Consider the following 22,866-nt stretch of genomic DNA (forward strand, 5'->3'; position numbering starts at 1 on the left):
AGGGCTAGTTCTACCTACTCGTGCATGATGTTCCTTAAATTAGTTTTCACTGATTGAGAGAAAGACGCAAACGTGAAACGTCTGAAGAAAACGGACTGCCACCAATTAATTGTCTGCATGGAGAGTACGTCACTGCGGTTTGCCGCTGCACGGAAGCAAACCTATCCTGTACATGGTTTTTTTTAATGCCAAACATGAAATGCAGCTAGGGGAAGCACGCACAACCTGGATCTTGGCAATGTAGTGTTTCTCAAGCATAATCCATCTCCTTCTCCTCGTCAAGAATGCCCATGTAGTCCAATGAAATTCTTTCTCTATCACATTGTAGTTTGTTTATGCCATCAAGGGGAGGACGTGTGCCTCGTGTTCCTGTACACACTTGTATTATTCACTGGTTTTTACTGAAGCATCACATATCCAAATCGCAAAGAAGAAAAAGACAAAGGAGAAAAAGATGAAGCGAACAGATCAGTAATTGAGTGTGGATGCACAACAAGCAGTGACAAAGGTCGGCATGTTATGCTTAGTAAATCGAATTCAAATTGTGTGAACGTGAGAATTCAATACTCTTGTGTCCGCTACACCGTAGTCGTGGTTGATTAATCGAGTACAGGAATGACGAAAATACTTGCATGCCTCTAGAACGGTTGCCCAGCAATAGCAGGCACAATGTATGGCAACAATATGTCATGAAAAGGGTGAAGACACAACGAAATCAGAAATATCAAAGAACATAAATATTTATTTCACGAAGAGCAATAATGTAAACAATCAGTGTTCCGTTTCTCAGCTAAAGGCACGTAATCAAAAGGATGGTCCTGCTTGTGTGATAAGATTTGTATCCGCGGAGGAATGTGGAGAGGTGCCGAAAAGATAATCGTTCTATGACAAATCCTGTTGGGGAATTGAAGGCCAAGTAAGGTGGATAAGGATTTTCTCTTGCCAGCCTGCGATGTGTGTCAAGTCTTTGAGCAAATATCTACCTCCTCGTATCCATTGTCACTGGGATTTGTGGTGTTGCTTAGCCTCACGGCCAGTGGTACATGTAGTGCACTGTCGTCATACACAGGATTCAAGGTCATGCCAACCTGCCTAGTACAGCTGGCAGGCACTGTGCTGATCGCGTTTGAGTTTCCGATCGTGCACGCACTGTTGTGCACTTCCGATGCGCATGCTGGTAAGGTATACAGTTCATTTGTCGTCAGTGTGACAGCATCAATCTGGCTTAGACGTGATTCGGGTGCTGTAGAACATCTATACAGCGCTTGATCGCCTCCTTTACTTTTCATTCTGGACAGTTTCCTGTTCTTCACGCAGCAGACTAGGGCGGTAAGTCCCAGAGCTACTGCCAGGATAGAAGCTACTGCTGCCACGACGATATAGGTCGTGGTATGAGAGGTCGTGCTCTGAAAGGTGCTGATGCTTCCTGTTGATATCGTCATGAAAATGGTCGACGGCATGACTGGAAGGAGTATCGGAAAACATAATCAACTCATGAGAGGTCAGAGTATGTGCATGACATAAACAAATGTCGACCAAATAATTAGGCAATCGACGAGGAGACAATAGTCGTAAAATGGCAATAAATAAGATAAATTATGCACTCATAACAACAGCAAAAATGAAGAAAGTCAAGTTCCATAACGCTACATGTATATAAGTGTGTGTTTTAGTTATTACATTTTGATGTGACGGCGTTCCACTGATGACAGTCACAAGAAAACGTTATGGAACTTGACTTTCTTCATTTTTTGCTGTTGTTATGAGTGCACAATTTATCTTATTTATTGCCAAATAATTAGGCAGTACAACTTTATCTCTTTAAGCCATAATGCCCTCCCTTCTATGCACTAACCCATATTTATCGTCCAGCGGTTGAATACAATCAAATACATATGTATTCACGGGTAAAATATTCTGTATAATTATGTCCGAACATTCCAATGTTATTGTCGGCCTTCCTGTTGACGCTCGTATCAACAGATTTGGTGGCGCGGCGCAATGAACGATATGTTTACCCAGGGAAACATATCTCCAGGGACTCGGAGAACAATCATGTTGTGCAGAGCTTACAGGTCCTACTAACACGGCGAATAGTCAAAAATGGGTTCGTTTGGTGGCATGCACTATTGTATTTAAAATATTATGGAGTGGAGCATTATACTGTAGAGGATATTGAGGATGCATAGACAAAGAGTGAGTGACTCTGAATCACGCTGCTTCTAACTAGGGCTTCACTATAGTGTTTCTTGCGCTGGAAACGACGAGGCGTCAGTGTCATCTCTATGCATAGAACTGCGTTTCTTTCTGCTTCAGTGCTCTAAAATGAGTGGTTCTGGAGCACACATTTCATAAGTCTCCTTCAGCTCAACCATCAGTGAAAGACGCGCGTACGAAAGTGCTTCCCACGAGGTGATGTGGCGATGCTACTTTTTTATTTATTTTTTATTTATTTTTTTACTGGACCATGTACGTTTGCGTTGCAATTACTACCTCCGACAAGCGAAACTTGGCGCGTTTTTTTTTATTTTTCGTGTTGATACCAAAACTACTTCACAAGGCTGTGTGGTACGACCTACTTAGTGGTTGTAGCTCCATGCGACCGGGTGCAGAAAGCCAAGCGACGAGCTGGTGAGTGGCACATGGCTAAGACTTAGTCAGAGGCAAGCGTGTCTCTCGTGTACCAGGAAAACTGTGCGCGCGTCCATTGTGCGAAGGAGAATTGTCGTGCTTTCGCATGGCAATGCAAAACCAAGGAGTTCTCTCCCTCTCTCCTCTTGGTCACTCCGCCAGCACAGAGTCCATGCGTCCATAGCAAATAATCCTAGCGTTTTTCAACAGCCACTGAAGCGATGCGTCTCTGGTGGCTAAGGAAAATCGCCAGGAATTGCTGCAGTCAATTTTGGACAGTTGGCGAGAATACCCTGCAAAAGAGTTGGAGTCCAGGCGCTTGTGGAGGTGTTGCACAGTTCTTACCACGTCAATCCGGATAGTGGCGGCGGAAACGACTACCCTCGACACCGTGGCTCGAGCACAGCACACAGGAGCGACTTCGAGATTTTCAGAGAGATTACAACAGAGGTACTTGCTGCAACTGAATCCGCTCTAGTCGCACTCTCGTCTCAAAACAGGGACAATTCCTCTCCAGAAGAAACTGCGATCTCTGAATCAGAAGACAGTTGTTCAGCCTAACAGATGTCTCTAATGTCTTTGTTGAGCAATACAAAGTTGAATTTGTGTTGAGTCAATCATTAGTTTTGATTGTAAGGCCACACTTTGTTTTTTCTATGTTTCTCGTCATCGCCCGCGTAGGTTTTCAGAATTTTCGGAAGAAAAAAAAGTTCATACAGTGGACTACGTACATGCACATGACTAGTATGTTGTACTCTGCACATGCTGCAGCAGCTAGATGTAGGCGTCAATCAAAATCGTAAACGTTTGCACCACAGCAGGAAAGGAGCGCTCCCCGTCCTATCCATTCTCTGCGATAAGGCTGCCATGACGAAGCTTTCAGTCGTTCACTGCCTGAGCCTCGTGGGTCCCAGGAATACCGTAAGTCGGACGAGTTCCGTGGCAACTGGCGACTGTGGAACGATGTCGTGGCCAGAAAATCCAAGCAATAGACGCATGGCGAGGGAAAGATGAGCAGCGTGGAGACAAGAGTTTGATAAGCGGACACAAGAACGTTGAAGTAACAAACCAAAAATGACCAGTGGGAAAGCGTTTGTTGATGCGATAGCAGATAAATGTATGTTCTCTTCGCCATCTCGTAATCATCAAATGTATACTCTCATTGTTGCAGTGTGCCTGATATTCGTGGGCTGGTGTGATAATGTAGTGCAATCATGTACATGTATGGGACTACATGTACATGATTGTACAATGTAGTCCCATACTAGTACAATCATGGTATACACAGTGTCTTGTATCAGTCACGTATATACATGTAAAATGTATCCAGTTTTCAGTAGAAATTGTTCTTGTTTTTTCCTTGGCTTTTGTTTTTTTTCCGCCCGCCCGCATACCTTTTGTTAAAATTTGCCGACGAGAAACATAGAAAAAACAAAGTGTGGCCTAAAGTGTGATTTATTTCGAGTAATTTGAAGTAAAAGAACGCGCCAAGTTTCGCTTGTCGGAGGTAGTATACCATTTGAGAGTTCACGGCAATTACTTTCATGGTTGTTAAATCTCTATGCATTGTATTATTATGTATTCAGTACTGCGTCTCTGCTTCAGTGCTCTAAAAGGAATGCTTCTGGAGCGCACATTTCATCAGCCTCCTTCAGCTCAACCCTCAATGAAAGACGTGCGTACAAAAGTGCTTCCCACGAGCTACGTGAAGTGGCGATGCTACTGGACCATGTATCATTGTTTTCGTTGCGACTAAACCGTTAAGAATTCATTGCAAATACTTTCATGGTTATTAAATAGGGCAACGTTCGCGAGGTACGATGCGAATGCTTGAACAGCAGCTATCAATTGATGATGCAGTGGTGTCGCCAACCAAATCACTTGGTAACATCTCTGGTACAGAAGAACAAGGACAAGCCTTGATTTTCCTTCTACATGTACTTGCTGCGCTGTTAAAACGCGAGATAGTCATAAACCAGACTCGGACGGAGAGCCAAGGATGTATTGGAAGAAAAAAGGACCAACGAACTGCAACAAATTGAAAACTTCTCCAATTCTTCAATGTACAATGAAGAGTACAATGGGGAGAGGGGAAGGAAAATGTTCGGTTCTCAAATTTCCTAGTGTTCATTTGAACTAGTGTGGATCGCGCAGATGCACGTACTACTACTACGTTGAAGAAATAAACTACAAGTTACGCTATAATGTCCACTAACACTACTAGCTACATGGCAATCAGGTCATGCGATAACATTGCACGACACGCTAGAGCAGATTGGCAGTTACATGTAGTTGCAGAACGTCAGTACCTTTGGTCAGTGTTGTGCAATGTTATCGCATGAGCTGATTGTTTAGTAACTGGTGGTGTTAGTTAACATTATAGCGTAACTTGTAGTTCATTGGTCCTTTCTCTTCCTATATTCATAAATCAATCTTGCTACCTGCAGTTTTTGTTTCTTCAGTGTACAGCTGGAGGACAGGTGTGGGTGGAATTCTACTAAAGGCTGGTTTGTCAAGTCGGAAGTGGTGGTCTTTTGCAGGTTCGCCTTACGGCAGGTTTAATGCGCTCCTAGTGTGCTTTGGATAAGAACCCTGAGTTTGTCAAGTTCCCGTCGCTGGGGTCCAAATTGAGGGCGTCCAACTTGCTTGGACTTCTCTTTGATTTTCTTCTCCAGGTCTTTTGGTTCCACATGATCTTTTTTTTGTTTCAAGTTGGATCTGGGTACTACTATTCTTTAACACGGTTTGTTTGTGATCGTGACGTCATACTCGACCTCTGGTGACGATGCTCATTTATAACCAATCGGAAAAGTGCAAAACCAGTTCATACCGCATGAGTATCAATTTTATCAAGACAATGTAAACTTTAGAGTAGGGAAAACCCCAGAATCACTACTATTGATAAGTGTCCGTGCTTGACCTGTACCTTGACACGTTACTCCTGTGTAAGCTGAACTACACTGGCTACGATACGAACTGGGTACATTTTTGTAGGTAAATGTACTGTGTGTGATGCGTTGACAGACGCCAGGGTAGTTTGAGTATTCGTCAAAATATAAAAATAGAGGAATGGCAGTTTTGGGAATGGACAAGCGATATTTGCTCACATGGATTGGGCGCCTTGAAAGAATTTCAGACTCCTAAGTAAGCCTAAAACTCAAGAATCCATGGATATTGCACACATAGATTGAAGTTTAACATGTGACATCGCAAATCCGAGCGAATCGATACCTTGAAATGGAGGTGCAGAGTATCCATCTTGGCAAACACATTCATACGATCCGATGGTGTTGTTACATTCACTGTTGATTGTACTCTTGCAGATGTCTCTGTCGTCCTTACATTCGTTGATATCTGAAAGGAAGGGGGTGTTTGTTAGACCCGCGTTACACGAACGTGTGAAGCGCAGGGACCACCTCACAATTTCGACTTCTTTCGTAACCATTTCTCTTCGTAGTTCACAAGTACCTGTGGTTCCACATTGCTGGTCTGTGTGACGCTTGAAGCGTCACTTCCGTCTGGTTTTATTTTACTGATGTAACTGTGACGACAGACCGTTGCCCAGTCTCTCGTCTCAGCACTAACGCCGGGGTTTGTCCATCGGAGATGGCTAACATGTATTAGTTTCTGATTTCACCTCTTCAGCATTGCTACCAGTTGAGCACCAAATTAATGGCGTCTTTTGGCGTTTTATAATCATGTCCTTCGGCGTTATATCTATAATTTAGCGCTAAATTTGTTTATGCTTGTGGCCCTATGTGTTTATAAGCATACTGTTGGGTAGACCCGAGTATCAGTTGTCTGATGATTGCCTAGCGGCATGAAACTCAGAGTTACAACCAACCTCCGCTGAGTCTGCTATATAATATTAATTTACTCAATCTGCGGACAGCGTGCTGTTCCGTTCTTTTTGAACTCATCAGCGCAGCACAGAGGAAATGAGGCCGAACCTGATAGCAATGGAAGTAAAAATTTCCAATCAGGCCCGAACGTACCTTGCCAGAGTGCTCAAACTGACAAGTCAGTGAGCTCTGCATAACGCAAACAGCAAAGGCGCTACCCCACGCAAGAGTGCTCAACTGCTACAAGAGTAGGAGCGAAATACTCAATCTGCGGACAGCATGCTGTTTCGTTCTTTTTGAACTCATCAGCGCAGCACAGAGGAAATGAGGCCGAACCTGATAGCAATGGAAGTAAAAATTTCCAATCAGGCCCGAACGTACCTTGCCAGAGTGCTCAAACTGACAAGTCAGTGAGCTCTGCATAACGCAAACAGCAAAGGCGCTACCCCACGCAAGAGTGCTCAACCGCTACAAGAGTAGGAGCGAAATACTCAATCTGTGGACAGCATGCTGTTTCGTTCTTTTTGAACTCATCAGCGCAGCACAGAGGAAATGAGGCCGAACCTGATAGCAATGGAAATAAAATTAATTTATATAATTTTATCTAAGGCCTAAGATGTGCATATGAGAGACAGTGTGTGTGTGCACTTCCGTACGTGGGTTTGCATGGTTGTGCTTCCCTGGACATTGGCGCCCACTTGTGTGCTGATACTTCTTAAAATGCTTTTCATGTTCAAGGGTGCTTTGGCTAGATTGGACGTTTCCTATCAACCATATGAAATTATATACTAGCATCTTACCTTTACAAGGTGTTCCTGTAAAGCCTGACTTGCAAACACATTGATAAGATCCAGGTGCATTGTTGCATTCACTGTTAGCAATATTGTTGCAAATACCCGTATAAGGTGTACATTCATTGATATCTGGCATGTGAATACAGAAACAGCATTGATATCACCTTCAATCTCACAAACATCATCGAGCGTATGCCTTTTTTTCCAGCGGACTCGAGAGATTATGCTCAAGCAAGCTACCAATATCAAAACTTCCCACGAATCGTCCTTATTCGCGCTCTTAAAAGGACACTTGGAAGTAGTGAAGCACCAAAGTTAGCCGACCCTACTGTTTCAACTACATACCGTCTCATACGTCACCTGGTGATTTCTACACCAAGTAAACTCAATCAGAAATCTCTGAAGAGAATGGTTTGTCCACCAACCACCAAGCAAAAATTAACATTGAGACACGAGCACGCACGTCGGTCCTCTGAAAATACCTATTCCTCTGAATGTGATTTGAAGAAATTCTCCCCTCGACTTTGGGAGTTCTCTGTGCTAGTTATAAGAGTTGAAAACCAAGAATGGATGCACAATGTGTGTTGAAAGTGCTCACGAAGTCACCAAAGCAGCGTGTAGTATACAGTACAACAGGGAATTATGGCTAGTTCAGAGTATATAGCAGACTCAGCCTCAGCTCTGGGATCAACGAATTTGCTAGTTCAGAGTATTGTAGATCTGAAAGTATCGCCTACAATCCTTCAAATCGAACGTCCACCACCATCTTCGCCGAAGCCAGTGGCATTGGGCCACAGACTCCCTCTAACAGTTCAGAACTATTTCCATCCTGAAGCTCCCCCCCCCCAAGCATTGCATGATGTTCACTGCATCTGAACTGTCTTTGAATCTATTTTTCTCTATTCTTGTTCTCTCTCCACCCCCGCCCCCCCCCCCCCCACCCCTCTCTCTCTCTCTGTACTTAGTAAAAATAAAAAAACAGTGTCCCACTAGCATGTCAACAGATTATTTCCACTTCAATACGCACAATCTCTCCCGCTCCCATCACGTTCGCATGCCATCAAGATCATTACTATTCAGACAGCCTGTACCTTGACATGTTGAGCCTGTGTATCCAGTCCTGCAAAGACATTGATATGAGCCAGGAATGTTGTTGCAGTGACTGTTAGCTGTGCTGTTGCAGACACCCGTTTCTGGTGTACACTCGTTTATATCTGGGTATGAGATTGTCATATAAAACATAGTGGTCAGGTGCGTAGCCAGGATAGTGATGAAGGGGGGTGCCACGACATTTCTCACACAAAAGTACATACACTCAAGGTTTTCCAAGTTGGAGGGCTGTTGGAGTGCGCATCCAAGATGTGCAAGAGCTGTTAGCCAGTTAGTTGTAGAACATCAGTACCGTCGGTCAGTGTCGTGCAGTGTTATGGCATGAGCTGATTGTTTAGTAACTGGTGGTGTTAGTGGACATTATAGTGTAACTTGTAGTGCCTTGCTTTTACTAGCCTTTTAGTGATTGGTGCAGCCCAGAGACCGTTTGAAGACTGAGGATGTATGGATGTAGTTCCTTGGTTCTTTTTATTTTTTATAAATGCGATAATAACAAGTGAAATATTTAACCTGTACAATTGATAAAGTATCCATACTTGACCTGTACCTTGACATGTTACTCCTGTGTACCCTGAATTGCACTGACAACGATAAGAACCGGGTGAATTCTTGCAGATACTATCTGTGATATGTTGACAGACGCCAGGGGTGTTTGAGCACTCGTCAAAATCTAAAAGATAGAAGCAATATGAAATGGCGAAGCTAAGAACGAATGTATCCGCTTACCACCCAGCCTGATGTTGATCACTATGTCTAGGTTCTGCCCCCCCCCCCCTGGCATTTTAGAACCGGTTTTGGCCGCACTATTAAAGGCCCCAAACCCACTTTACATTCCACAAATATGGGCTTTGTGCTTGCTTCTCCATACATTTTTTATCATTTACACATATTTGCAAAACTAGCCGAATTTCTTGTCCCATATCCCTTCACCGTGTTGCCCTCAAATGTGCAAAGGAAGAATAGCACTGGTCACACAAGGTTCAGTGTACATAATATCTGCTACTTTAGGTGCCTGATCCTAAATTGGGGTGTAGAGGGGGGGGGGGGGGTAGAGATTTGGATTGATGAAACCAAGCCAGCGTTCATATTGCACCACAATTACCTTTGAGCAAACATTGGAGAATATGGATCAGTCCTTGTAAAGGATTATTGTAGTGTCCCTGCCACCACGATTCTGCGAGGGTTAGCCTTACAACAAAAAAATGTTACGCTGCGTGTGTCCGATGCATACTTGGTAAGGAAAAGGCCATGGTTTCCAAAAGTCGATCCTCCCATCTTTAGGCTGTCTATAATCAGACATCTTTGATAATGTGATTAGACTTTGATAATTTATTTCTGGATCTGCTAGCTTAGTGCATGGCTACGTTGTCTGGTGATGGCTCAGTGTGAAGATCTAAGTTTCAACTGATTAGCCTGACTTCTATATGCACACTAGTGCAAGTCCACCCAGGTGTATTCCTAAAGCAAACATGAGTACTTCAGTGGGTAAGATATTCAACAGTTCAACATTCATAAGATTTTGCTATATGGAAATTTGACCTGGTTTTCAACTTTGCGAGTCACAAATTTTCAGTAGCACACTCTGCGACTAATGATAATATACTCCAAACTGTCCAAAGTTATTAAAGAAATGGTGCTGATCGTGAAATCAGGTTACTTGCCTTGACACGTTGATCCATGAGTATATCCGGCATTACAAGAGCATTGGTAACTACCGAATGTGTTAGTACAGGTACCTCTGGGACTTGGACTGCAGGTTGTTGCATTCTTGCATTCATCGATATCTGCATCATGCAAAAAAGAAAAACAGCACCACAAATAGAAACAGTACCCTTTCCTACGGACAAAGTTAGAAATCCTGTGTCTCTTTAAGTAACTTGAACATTTGGGCTCCTGAAAAATAACGGCGAGATTTTCAAGAAACGTTTGCTTCAGCAATATGCTGTGCTTGAACGCATTCGTTTAAGGTGGCAGACTACCCAAAAATTCGCTGAAAAATCGAATTTGTAAATTCATATTGAGTGCTACGTCAGTTGAAAGAGCATGAATAGCTGCAAATTCTCTGAAAATTGTGTCCCGATCTGACCGGCCGTTCAAGAGGTATGGCCGAAAATGTGCCCTTGCAAGGAAAGATTTTTTTGTTGCAGGCTGTCATTTGTTGGCAGCACTGTATTTGAATGTGAGCAGACCGTGCGCAACTTGTATCATGGAAACACGTGAAAGTGTGCAGAATTTTGCTCCAAGTCCATAAAATCAGGTTTTTGAGCCACGTGCAGCAGGACTTTTGCCAGCACCCTCGTGACGTTGCAGATATGTGGCTTGATTATTGTAGTTGACGTTGATTTAGTGACTTTGGCAAGTTTGAGTCGTGTCAAGAAGTCAGGTAGGATTCAGTACTAGGCAGTTGTGAAACGTGAGTGGTAGTCTTTGCCGGTTTCTGATGGTATCCTGGATTTGGTGTGCAGCGCTGTGGAAATGGCTTGCTGTGGAGGTCCCAGCACTGGATGTTGTATCAAAGGTACGACCTCGTAGCACGTGCTAAACCTAAAAAAATTCAAAAATTGACTTGGGTCTGTGGGAGTGTGTGAGAGAACGCCCACTCGTTCCGTTGTGACAGATTCCAGGGCCTCGTTGAGGGGCCCTACCCCATCACCCATGGCTGCTTCTGGACTTGTTCTAGGTTTGAGTCCCGCGCACGAACAGAATGCGCACGAAAATGTGAAAAAATGTAAATGCATTTGTTTGGCTCCTGGGTGGCTCGCACACCGTAGCACTCTGCCGGAAATTTGAGTTTTTGCGGCCTGGAAAGCCTGTCAGTGAGGCGCAAGAACTTGTAAATCATGTCCTGAGGGCCAGCATAGTGGCAGGAGTGTGTGGTCAAAATTTCACTCAAATCCATTGAGAAACACCAAAGTTACGGTCAATTGAAATTTATGGGTAGGCTGCCCCCTTAACTTCGCAATGGCTTTTCGCAGGCGCAGTGTTTGTAGCCCAATTCCACACCCTGACTTCTCGATGTGTGTTTTATCGATGCAGTGATCATTTACTGCCTTTCTCGTTAGTCGTGTAGCTGTGGTAGTTGCGACGTTTCATTTTTAGTTAAACATGGGCGGGGGGGGGGGGGGGTACGTCGTGGGTCATTGTATGAAGAGAGCTTCAGGGCTGAGGACTAGTCACAGAGGTTCACTGAGTGTTGTAGCAGTCATTGTAACATCTCACAGTGTTTGGTGTGCTGTGCTGTGCAAATATCAGCATTATCATTGCACTTGTTTTATTATAACCTTTATACACTTATTGAGGACAATAGAGAGGAATATGGCTCGGCTGGACAGCATGGGAAGATTTTAAAGGAAAGAAATAGGACGAAGGAACTACAAGCTACGCTATACTGTCATGCGATAACATTGCACGACACTGACGGACGGTACTGACTTTTTAAACTGCTAATCACCTCTACCACATGGATGCGCACTCCAACTGCCTTCCAATTTGGAAGGTTTTGAGTTATTAGTACTAACATAGGAGGGGAAGGTACGCGTAAAGAAGACAAGCACAAGCTGAAAGCCTTAGATGTCGAGAACCTTGGTGAATATCAATACATCAAGGCCATTACTGAGCCACCGTGGTAACTGCAAAACGTCTATGTGCCCGTTATTGTTGTGAACGTGCACCACAAGGACCCTGTAATAGTTTTGTTGTATCTCGTTGTAGCGACAAAACATTACAGCGACACCCCTCACCACACACACACCAACTCATAGCGGGCAGGAAAATTCTTGGTGACCATATATCCTGATCTTAACCGCTGGTACATTTTTTTCTAATCTTCTCTCTTCCCCGTACTGTGACTGGGTTCGTTCTTATTTCTTTGAAATTGGTCCTATAACCAAAAATACTATTTCTCGCGTTCACATGGATAACTCGAAGTGGGCGCATATGCTAAGAGAACAAGATGAATGATATCCGGGTAAATAAACAGACCAAGCGGCCTGCAAGAAGCCTTGCCTGTGTTGACAATTGATTATTATAACCCTGGTGTACAAACAATAGAATAACAATCCAACGATTATATAATTTCCAGTTTGTTTATTACTAGTAGTACTAAAAAATACACAAGAGAGATTGGAAGCTGTGGCTCAACTCTAAGTTTCAAGTATTTCTACAATCATCAGGCTCGCCTGCTAGGCTTGCAAGCCTGATGATCTTTAGAAATATATGTTAGGTTCACGATTTCACATATGCACGCACTCGCACACTCGTACGCACTCGCACCCTCGAACTCACCTTTTCGGGCGCGCACTCACTTTCACTCTCGTACTCACCTTTTCGGGCGCGCACTCACTTTCACTCTCGTACTCACCTTTACAGGCGCGCACTCACTTTCACTCTCGTACTCACCTTTACAGGCGCGAACTCACCTTTATGGGCGCGCACTCACTTCCACTCTCGTACTCACCTTTTCAGGCGCGGACTTACCTTTGCTCTCGTACTCACCTTTACAGGCGCGAACTCACCTTTTAGGGCGCGCACTCACATTCACTCGACGTACTCACCTTCACAGCCTCGTACTCACCCTGGTTGCTTTTCCTAATCTTTTCTTTCTTTGGCCTGGGTAGCTGGACTCGCGCTTTGGCACATTTATCTCCATAGCTACCCAGGCCCTAGATAAGCTCTTGCTGGAGCATTTGCTCTCCCCCTTCTAGCCTGTCTAGCCTTGTCGTGCTCGCCTTGCTTGGTCTTTCTTACCTTATCCTATCCCGAACCATTGAGATTCCTTGTCGTGTCGACTTGCTCCGATCGTTGAAGTGTGACTGTATCAGTCCTAACATTGGCGCCCGATCTTTCGCTCGACCTCACGACCCTGAGAACCGTAAGTACCCCTGCTCTACCGACTGTATTGCATTTTACTTGTGTCTCGTTTCGTTTCGACTCGACTTCGTTCTCGTACCACCTTGCTCGTCGTGTTAGCTTTCAATATTTGTATCGTTCCAAACTTTCGGTAGGCGCCCTTCTTGCATTTTACTTGTGTCTCGTTTCGGTTCAACTCTACTTAGTTCTTGTAGTACCTTGCTCGAAATTCTAGCTTACAAATCTTTGTGTCGTACCGAACTTTTGTTAGGTGCCATCTTTCTTTTCTCTATCATTCCAAACTTCTGTACCGTTCCAAAATTTATAAACGAAAATGACTGTTGATCCGTGTCGCATACCTGCTGGTAGTTTCCCTGTGTTTTCTGGCGCGCCTGGCGAAGATATCGAGGTATTCTTTCTAGAGTTTGATTCAGCTTGCGAGGCGTATGGGTTTCCACCTGTCGAGCGCTGCGAAAATTTGTTAGATACCGATTTTGATCAAAGTTGTAGTTCACCTGTGGCCTCGTCCTCGAGACTTATGATTAATGATCGCGATGCACTGCGGTACCGATTCTTGCGCAAATCTTTGAGGAAAGAAGCATCGAGATTTTTGTTGGCCTGCGATAAATCGGTAGTCGAAGATTATGTACAATTGAGAACTGTGTTGGTTGATCACTTTTTGCCAAAAGAGAATTCGTCTTTGTTTCGAGTCAAACTGCGCCATCGTAGACGATCCCCAAACGAATGTTTGGTAAAACTCGCCACCGATATAAGACTAATGACTGCGCGTGCATATCCTTCTGCGACGTCGGAAGTAATCGACGACATCGCAAAAGAAGCGTTTATCGATGCTTTAGATCCACCAATTAAAGATAAAGTAATCGATTTCGATCCACAGACACTTGACGCCGCACAGCGTAGAGCTTTGGTAGTGGAAACAAACTTACAGAAGTCGAGTACGGTCCTTGCAGCTGCGGCCGCCGAATTTGCATCTGTTTCTCAAGTACGCGCACCATCGAAAATTTTTGACGAAGACGAACTTGTTGAGCGTGTAGCTGAGCGTGTTAGCAAAATTTTGTTGGAACACCAGAAACCGGCGAGTAGTCGACCACGCTCACCTTCGCCTGAGCGCCGAGATTTCAAACGTCCGCACAGCTCGGAATCGCGTAGCCAAATGGGGGATCGTAGGTCGGATCGTAGAATCAGTTTCCGCGAACCGCCTGTTTGTTTCTTTTGTCAGCGTCGAGGACACATTGAACGTGACTGTTTCACCAAAAAGCGTTCCCAAAACTCGCAACATTTTGGCGACCGCTCGGACTCACGTAATTCTTTAAACCGCTTTTAGTGGCTGACGAGAGGCTGCCAACCACTTCGACTCCGATATCGAAAATCACCACCGATACGAACACTTTTGCCTCGACATATAAACCTTTTACTTTGTTACTGCCGTACTCTATCCTGTTATTTACGATGTTCCTCCATGCCGTTCATTCTGTTAAGTCGACTGTCACTCTGTTATTACCGTACTCGATCCTGTTCTTTACGATGCTTGTTCACGCCCTTAAATTTGTTACGTCGATTATTGTGAGATTTCCGTTCTTGTGCATTGCCTTAGTGTTACGCTTACTGGGGTTCGTGGTTTCTATTGTGAGGGGGGTTGTTTCCCCTGTGTTCACCCGAACTGCCCACTGCGTTCGTCGATATTGGACGAAAGGCTGCCATTTGCAAATAAAAATTTCCAGACGACAAAAAGGCAAAGACGCAGTGGTAGCAGCTCTGGTGGACACGGGGGCAGCATTCACGGTAATTCGAAAAGATGTATTTGAAACATTTGCACCGATGACTACACTCGCGCCTCAGTCCACAGTTGGTATCGATGCACTCCAAAGCGCGACGGGGTCTTCGATTAAAGTACATGGGGTCGCGCCGGTTTGTATCGCAAAACTCAGAGTTGTAACAAAGCTTCCAATCTCTCTCTTCTGTACAAGGCTCTGCCCTACATGGGTATTGAGCACTCTTCGGACAGTGAAGCACACCACTTGACTACGTAAAAATACATGAATAATTATAAGACTGCACCACAGAACAAACATGAACTGCATCTGCGCCTTGATCCTAGAGGGTTGGTGGCGTCCCTACGGATGCGGAAATTCGGCTTCTAGCCGAGTCTAACGCGAACTGTGAATGTTTTTCTTTTATTCAGACCAACAAGGGCAATCAAGGCTTGTTTGCTGCTACTTAATTAAAGTTTCGTGCTTCCGCATTAAAAGACTGCATAATAAATGTTTGTTCACTTACCTTCTGATATCACAGTAATGTAAGGCTCATTACCATTAAGTGCCACTTTACAAGATCCATATGCCATGTGAAAGCGAAGATTTAACTGGTGCTTGAGGATTTTGACAGAGACTACAAACTTAAAACGATCTACTACCATCCCACCAGACTGCTTGGTTTCGGTAATTTGGTTAGGATTCCATTGTGTCCACGGTGATTTTGAGTCGATCCGTTCCCTCGTGTGTATCTGGACAATACAGCTGCCTTCTGACTCGATTGTGATCTCCTTGGCTACCATGTAACATTGTGGTGGATAATCGAAAATCACCTCGTACGGCCCTGGAGGAACTAATAAAGTTCTTAGCATTGGTTGGGGGCCAGTTACTGACGAATATCGTAATATGCCATCACCACTGGACAGTGGAAGTGATGGACGACCTGTTGCAAAGCAAGGTGACGTTTTTGTCAAACCTCTTGTGACATTCCAGCCGCTCACAAGCAGTAGCGTGGGAATAACGTGTTTGATGAACAACATGTTCAGGCCTAAATGAGACAACATATCAAACGTCATGCAAAAAACACTTCATCGCTGAAACTATACTTCAAATCACTTGGACGATAATCACGAAAAAAATGAGCACACGAAATATGTGAAGTCAATTTCCAGCATTCTTTCCAATGTAACGACTGCATTTGTGACCATCCTTAATCACGTCAGTCTCACTTACCTGTTAAAAGCAGATAATCACAGGTTCATAGCAGTAAAGTCTCTATGCATACTGTTTATGAAAGGTGAACTCGGATGGTGAATGCCAAAAAGCCATTTTGTCGCACTCACTGACTGTATAATTGTTACGTTGGTGGACAGTTAGTCATAACTCGTAACAGTTTTGTCCTTCTCCTTTTTTCATGTTCCAAAAGGCATCTAAATTCCCTGTAATACAATCATGTACATGTAGTTGACAACATACGTAACTCATAAGCAAAGCACACGGTTTCTGCTGAGTTACCCGGTACTTTGTGCTGAGCACACCCCGCTCACTCAATCTCTACTGATCGCTGTATTCCCCGCAGCATGTGTATGGAACGGGAAGAGGTACTTTATTGCAAGTTTACTGAGTGTCCGACGTGCTCCAAACGCCATGCTTAAATCAAACAAGTAGCATGACTGTCATTATGAAGGAAGTTGCAAGTAACAACGTTCGAAGCAGCCACCCTCTACTATCATCGGCAAGTGCTCATCCAGTGAACAATGTCGTTGATACAGGTCTGAACTTTGGGGTACAGGGTGGCATGAGATGGGGAGGAAGCAAGGACAGTGGTATCATCTGCAAACAAAGAAATATTGAGAATTGAATAGGGGAGGTCATTAACGTATGTGAGGAAGAGCAGGGGACCTAAAATGGAGCCCTGGGGCACTCCGGATGTCACAGACTCGGGGTCAGATAAGGTTCCATTTACTGTGACGCACTGATTTCGGTCCAAGAGGTAGCTAGTTATCCAGGCGAGTAGGGAGCCGGAGACACCATGGGCACGAAGTTTGGCGATCAGGCCCTTGTGCCACACGGTGTCGAAGGCCTTGGGGAAGGTCGAAGAAACAGATGCAGGAGACCTGCCGCTGGTCTTTTAAGGAGCAGAGGTCTTGGATTATGCGGGACAATTGCAGGGATGTGTTGTCCTTACGGCGGAAGCCAGATTGTGCGGGGTGAAGAAGAGGGGAGATATGGTCGTACAAGCGGTCGTACACTATTCTCTCTAGCAGTTTGGAGACGCAGGACAGGAGGGAGATTGGTCGGTAATTAGACGGGTTGTTCTTGTCGCCTTTATTTTTGTACACTGGAATGACAGTGGCTGACTTCCATCGTGACGGGAATGTGCCGGAGGAGAGGGAAAGGTTAAAAAGAATGGAAAGTGGGCGGGCAATTGAGTAGCTCAGTTTCCTGAGGATCTCATTGGTGATCCTATCAGCTCCGGGGATTTGTTCAGAGGCAGTCTTGCAATATACTTGTGAACAGTCAATGAGGTGATGATCAGGGAGTGCAATGTAGTTGCTGGTGGAGGTAGGGAGGAAATAGTGGGAATAGGAGCATCGGGGTCAACCTGTAAGCCAGCACTGACGAAGTGGCGGTTCAATAAGTTACCAATGGATGCCGGAGAGGTGCTTGTTCGACCATTGGGGCCCACCATCTTCGAAGGTATGACCCGGGCGCTGGTAGGATTTCGCAGTTGACGAATGAGCACAGGGAGGGATGGGAGGCGAGGGTTTGTGGGAGATATCGTGGCACGGAGGTTGCGGATGTAGCAGCTATGGCAGGATCTGGAAAGGCATTTTACATAGTTACGTTAGTGTTTGTATTTGTTGAAATTTGTAGGGGATGGGTATTTCCGGTAGATGCTGTAGAGATCGCTCTTGACTTTAATAGCTGCTTTCAGTGATGGAGTCATCCAGGGGCAGGGTTTGTGGCGTGATTTCCGACGAGGAGGTGAGGATCTTCCTATATATAGGTCCAAGGCACCTTCAAGGATGTCAGTGAATGCGGAGACAGCCGTGTCGATCCAGTGGGAGGCAAGGACCTGAGACCAGGGTACATCTGCGAGAAAAACATTCATGGCATTCCACATGTTATCCGTGGCACTCAGGACGAATGAATACAGTCTAATGTCGAGCCAGACGCGCCTCAACCTGGACAAGCTCGACAGGCGCGAGGTCGAAGTGACGACGGCGAACAGAGCGTGATCCGCGGATGGCAGACCTGGCAAGAGAAGATGCCAAGCAGCACCGCAGCCAAGCTAAAACCCGGCTATAGGCAGTGTGGCGTTTGGTGGTACTCCAGAATACAAGCCTCTTGTGTGGTTCTAGGGACAAGGGACAGCGCAAGAAAGCTCGCTGATTCGATATTAATATTATTTCTCGGACTTCTCACCGTAGGCCAATTGCAGTGAACCCCCGTTCAACCTCACAGAAACTTGAGCGCACAACTCGAACTTGAAAGCCATCTCACGTACAAGCAAGAGTACATAACCCCCCCAGAGTGCGCAACGCCTATTCCAGCTCTGCAGAAGGTCTTGGTCGAGCGTGGTCGGATCTGGACTGTATTATGACGCAAAGATCCAATTACGCTGGACGACGGCCCTATGCAGAGCTGGAGCTGAGGGTTATGTACTCTTGATATACTTTAGTAAGTGACTTTTTGGATCCGAAAACAACAGTGCAGGTTAGTTCTTACCTCTTGGAGTTTGCGTTCGCTCTATTTTCTTCGCTGTACAATTCCTTTGGGTCATTGATTCCAAACGAGTCTCTGACAGCCTCTGCTATTAATGATGATGAAAGTTGAACACGTTCTGCGCTTACACTAGTAGTTAAATGTAAATAGTTCTCCGTCTATGACGTGGCATTATGCGGCAGATTGAAGCCTCTTCAAACAGCCATGATGCCGTTGACTGTTTCAGGAAACGTTAGCGCACAAGCAAAAGCAGACGTGTACGTCCCACGTGACGTGACGTTGCTGGCAATTCATTCCAGACAGTGCTTATGTAGTTAGTTCAAACATTGCGGACACTGAGCAAGGGACAGACGGTAACACACACAACACCTTGGTGCCATGCTGGTGATCAATATCCATCTGGCCGAGCAACGGTTTGGCATCCTGACCATGATTCGTTGTGTGCAATACGATCACTTTCTGCTGGCTCGCTTATAAAAGAAATGTAAGTACGAGATGGCACGAAATCAGAGTGTCTCTTCCTTTTCTCACGCTGCTTCAGTGAATTCAGGACGGAATTTGACAGCTGGGGTGGTGCAATTATTTCCTGTGTCGACATTCCCAGTTGCATGGTAGGCGAGCTACACCAATCTTGGTCAAGCATGGTATCACAGCTGCGGAATTCAGTGACGGCAAAGGACCAGTCAGTGCTTATTTCCGTGTGCAGTCTTTCCTGCTGCGTGCAACGTGTTTTGTGCATGCCCTTCGCACTTATCAATAGACACGATGGAAGGTCATCAATAGGCTGATGGACGGTCATCAAGCTCAGCATTTTCGGCGGCTTTTTTCTACGAGTACTTCAACTCCCGAGCTCTTGTGTACATGGCCCTAGATAATATTGATCTTCCGATACGCATGATGGCATCGGTGGGGAATGTCATATGGATGTCATGAACTACTCCTCAGTGGGATGAGAGTTGAACGAATTGGACCCACTTGACTTTGTACTTCTGGGGGCCAAGGGCTAGTTCAACCTACTAGTGCATGATGTGATTCCTCAAATTCGTTTTCACTGATTGAGAGAAAGACGCAAACGGGAAAATCTGAAGAAAACTGACTGCAATTAATGTTCTGCATTGAGAGTACGTCATTGCGGTCTGCCAAACATGAGATGCAGCTAGGGGAAGCACGCATAACCTGGATCGTGGCAATGTAGTGTTTCTCAAGCATAATCCATCCCCTTCTCCTCGTCAATAACGCCCATGTAGCCCAATGAAATTCTTTCTCCATCAAATTGTAGTTTGCTTATGCCATCAAGGGGAGGACGTGTGCCTCGTGTTCATGTACACACTTGTATTATTCACTGGTTTTTACTGAAGTATCATGACATATCCAAATCGCAAAGAAGAAAAAGACAAAGGAGAAAAAGATGAAGCGAACAGATCAACAATTGAGTGTGGATGCACAACAAGCAGTGACAAAGGTCGGCATGTTATGCTTAGTAAATCGAATTCAAATTGTGTGAACGTGAGAATTCAATACTCTTGTGTCCGCTACACCGTAGTCGTGGTTGATTAATCGAGTACAGGAAATGACGAAAATACGTGCACTCTAGACCGCTTGGCCAGCAATAGCAGGCACAATGTATGGCAACAATCTGTCATGATAAGGGTCAAGACATGACGAAATCAGAAATATCAAAGAACATAAATATATATTTCACGAAGAGCAATAATGTAAACAATCAGTGTCCCGTTTCTCAGCTGAAGGCACGTAATCAAAAGAGTGGTCCTGCTTGTGTGATAAGATTTGTGTCCGTGGTGGAATGTGGAGAGGTGCCGAAAAGATAATTTTTCTATCACAAGTCCTGTTGGGGAATTGAAGGCCAAGTAAGGTGGATAAGGATTTTCTCTTGCAAGCCTGCGATGTGTGTCAAGTCTTTGAGCAAATATCTACCTCCTCGTATCCATTGTCACTTGGATTTGTGGTGTTGCTTAGCCTCACGGCCAGTGGTACATGTAGTGCACTGTCGTCATACACAGGATTCAAGGTCATGCCCACCTGGCTAGTAGAGCTGGTAGACACTGTGCTGGTCGCGTTTGAGTTTCCGATCGTGCACGCACTGTTGTGCACTTCCGATGAGCATGCTGGTAAGGTATACAGTTCATTTGTCGTTAGTGTGACAGCATCAATCTGGCCTAGACGTGATTCAGGTGTTGTAGAACATCTACACAGCGCTTGATCACCTCCTCTACCTTTCATTCTGGACAGTTTCCTGTTCTTCACACAGCAGACTAGGGCCGTAAGTCCCAGAGCTACTGCCAGGATAGAAACTACTGCTGGCACGACAACATATGTAGTGATATTAAAGGTCGTGCTCTGAAAGGTGCTGATGCTTCCTGGTGAAATCGTCATGAAAGTAGTTGACGGCTTGCCGGGAAGGAGAATAGAAAAACATAGTCAACTCATGAGAGGTCAGATAATGTGCATGACATAAACAAATGTCGACCAAATAATTAGACAGCACAACTTTCTCTCTTTAACCCTAGAAGTACCCGAGGCATCATTATGATCCATTGCGAATTTCAAAATGGGATTGCTGTTATATGGGGGCTTTGAATCTCCCAAAATTTTGTGACTTTTATTTATTTTGTATTTTGTTAATGGCAGTGGGTTGTGTTTTCAAAAATTTAGTACAGTTCTGAAATGCCAGGGGGTGCTACCTAGAACTACCGTGCGGCATCATATGACTCCACATACCATAGGCATCAATAAATGGGCGAATTTGGCTTAGAACCACACGTGAATAACGTGAAGAGGAATACATTTGGGAGCAAGGAGATTGGGGACCATGAAGGTGGTGATTTGTACATATGGACATGCTAATATGCACATTTGACGTCTCGTTATGGTCAATATCGTAATCTCGAATCCTGCCGAAACAGACAAATTTGTTTGTCCTAAGTTTGGAAAGTGATTCACTATGTCATCTGCAGCATAGAACGATATGAAATGCCAGGGCACATATAATAGTCTAGTAGCGTCCTTTGAGTTTACGTTGGTCTGGCGGAAGCCATGTTCAGTAGGCGCAGTGTCGCTGCCGATAAATAATTTCATTTGATTTTGAAATTTTTGGGCAGGAGTTTGGGGATAAATGAGAGGAGAGTGCCTGGAGCATTGTGCGCGAGCAATTAGAAGTGACCGAACACAGAGACACATAATTATATGCTCCAGATGAAGATGAGTGAATACTAATTGCTCCGGCTTCTCGATCAATCTGATAAGGAACCGGAGTCAAGGGAGCAAGAGGATAATGGTGGTGATAAAGCTATGGAGCCATACACATAAACGAACATCAATCTCCAAAACCCGTGCAGGATTTCCTTCATGAAGCTGGGTTCTCTGGAAAAATTGGTAGATAGTGGAAAATGTGTTGCACTAAGCAAGCGCGAATGCGCGCAACCGGTTGTTGCTACCGAAGTTTGCGGGCTTTTCCGAGATATTCACAATTTTGAAGATGGGGCAGATGCAGTATTTGCATTTATTGACCGGAATATGATCCATGTCATGATCAAGTGCACAAGGTAGGAGGGAAAACAGAAAATTGGAGAGGACTCTACTTTGAGTGAAGGCAATATCATGGCATTGGTTTCGCAAATTTACTCAAGAGGCGTCCTCTGTACCCGCAATAATCTGCCGACGGCCCTTCGGCTGGATAGGAATGGACGCCATATAATCAAGTAAAATCCCTAAAAAATAGTTTCCAGGAACTACTCTGCTACTTGAGGTTTGATCACGAAGATGGTCTCCGGATACGATGTCGAGCTGAAATTATTCGTTTGCTATGAGTCGCGACACCACGTTCTCCTTGCGCTCGTAAATGTATTTATCACAGTAGTCAAAGAATGGCCAACCTGGTTGAGAAAAAATCCAGCAGGTTGGCCCAGCAGCAGCCATTTCCGGGGTAATGGACTGAAATGTAGAGTTTGCAGGATGAGCATGGCAAGCAAATGCTCTTTTATTTTTCCGTAAACTGACGAGAGGTCGCCCTTTCGCTGCGCGCAATGCCAGCTGCTGGTCTCCAAGATAGTGCACCTGCCATTGGTTCATCCTTTTAAAAGGTACCTTTTGCCCCAAGGACTTCTGTTTCTGCACATATTG

At 44.8% G+C, this 22,866-nt stretch overlaps 2 protein-coding genes across 2 annotated transcripts in view; both read right to left on the minus strand.

Annotated features, from left to right (window-relative positions):
- Positions 1–22,866, minus strand: part of LOC135812890 (latent-transforming growth factor beta-binding protein 2-like) — a 105,976-nt gene that overhangs the window by 32,525 nt on the left and 50,585 nt on the right. The window lies entirely within an intron of this gene.
- LOC135812351 (uncharacterized) lies at positions 378–19,094 on the minus strand. The gene is made up of 8 exons (XM_065325729.1): positions 18,730–19,094; positions 15,524–16,045; positions 10,039–10,161; positions 8,925–9,047; positions 8,359–8,481; positions 7,274–7,396; positions 5,863–5,985; positions 378–1,462 (listed from the first exon to the last, which is right to left on the minus strand). The coding sequence occupies exons 1-8, from the start codon at positions 18,782–18,784 to the stop codon at positions 960–962; spliced, it is 1,695 nt and encodes a 564-aa protein (XP_065181801.1). The 5' UTR covers positions 18,785–19,094; the 3' UTR covers positions 378–959.

Source organism: Sycon ciliatum, chromosome 3 (genome assembly GCF_964019385.1).
Source record: "Sycon ciliatum chromosome 3, ocSycCili1.1, whole genome shotgun sequence".
Classification (NCBI taxonomy): Eukaryota; Metazoa; Porifera; class Calcarea; order Leucosolenida; family Sycettidae; genus Sycon; species Sycon ciliatum.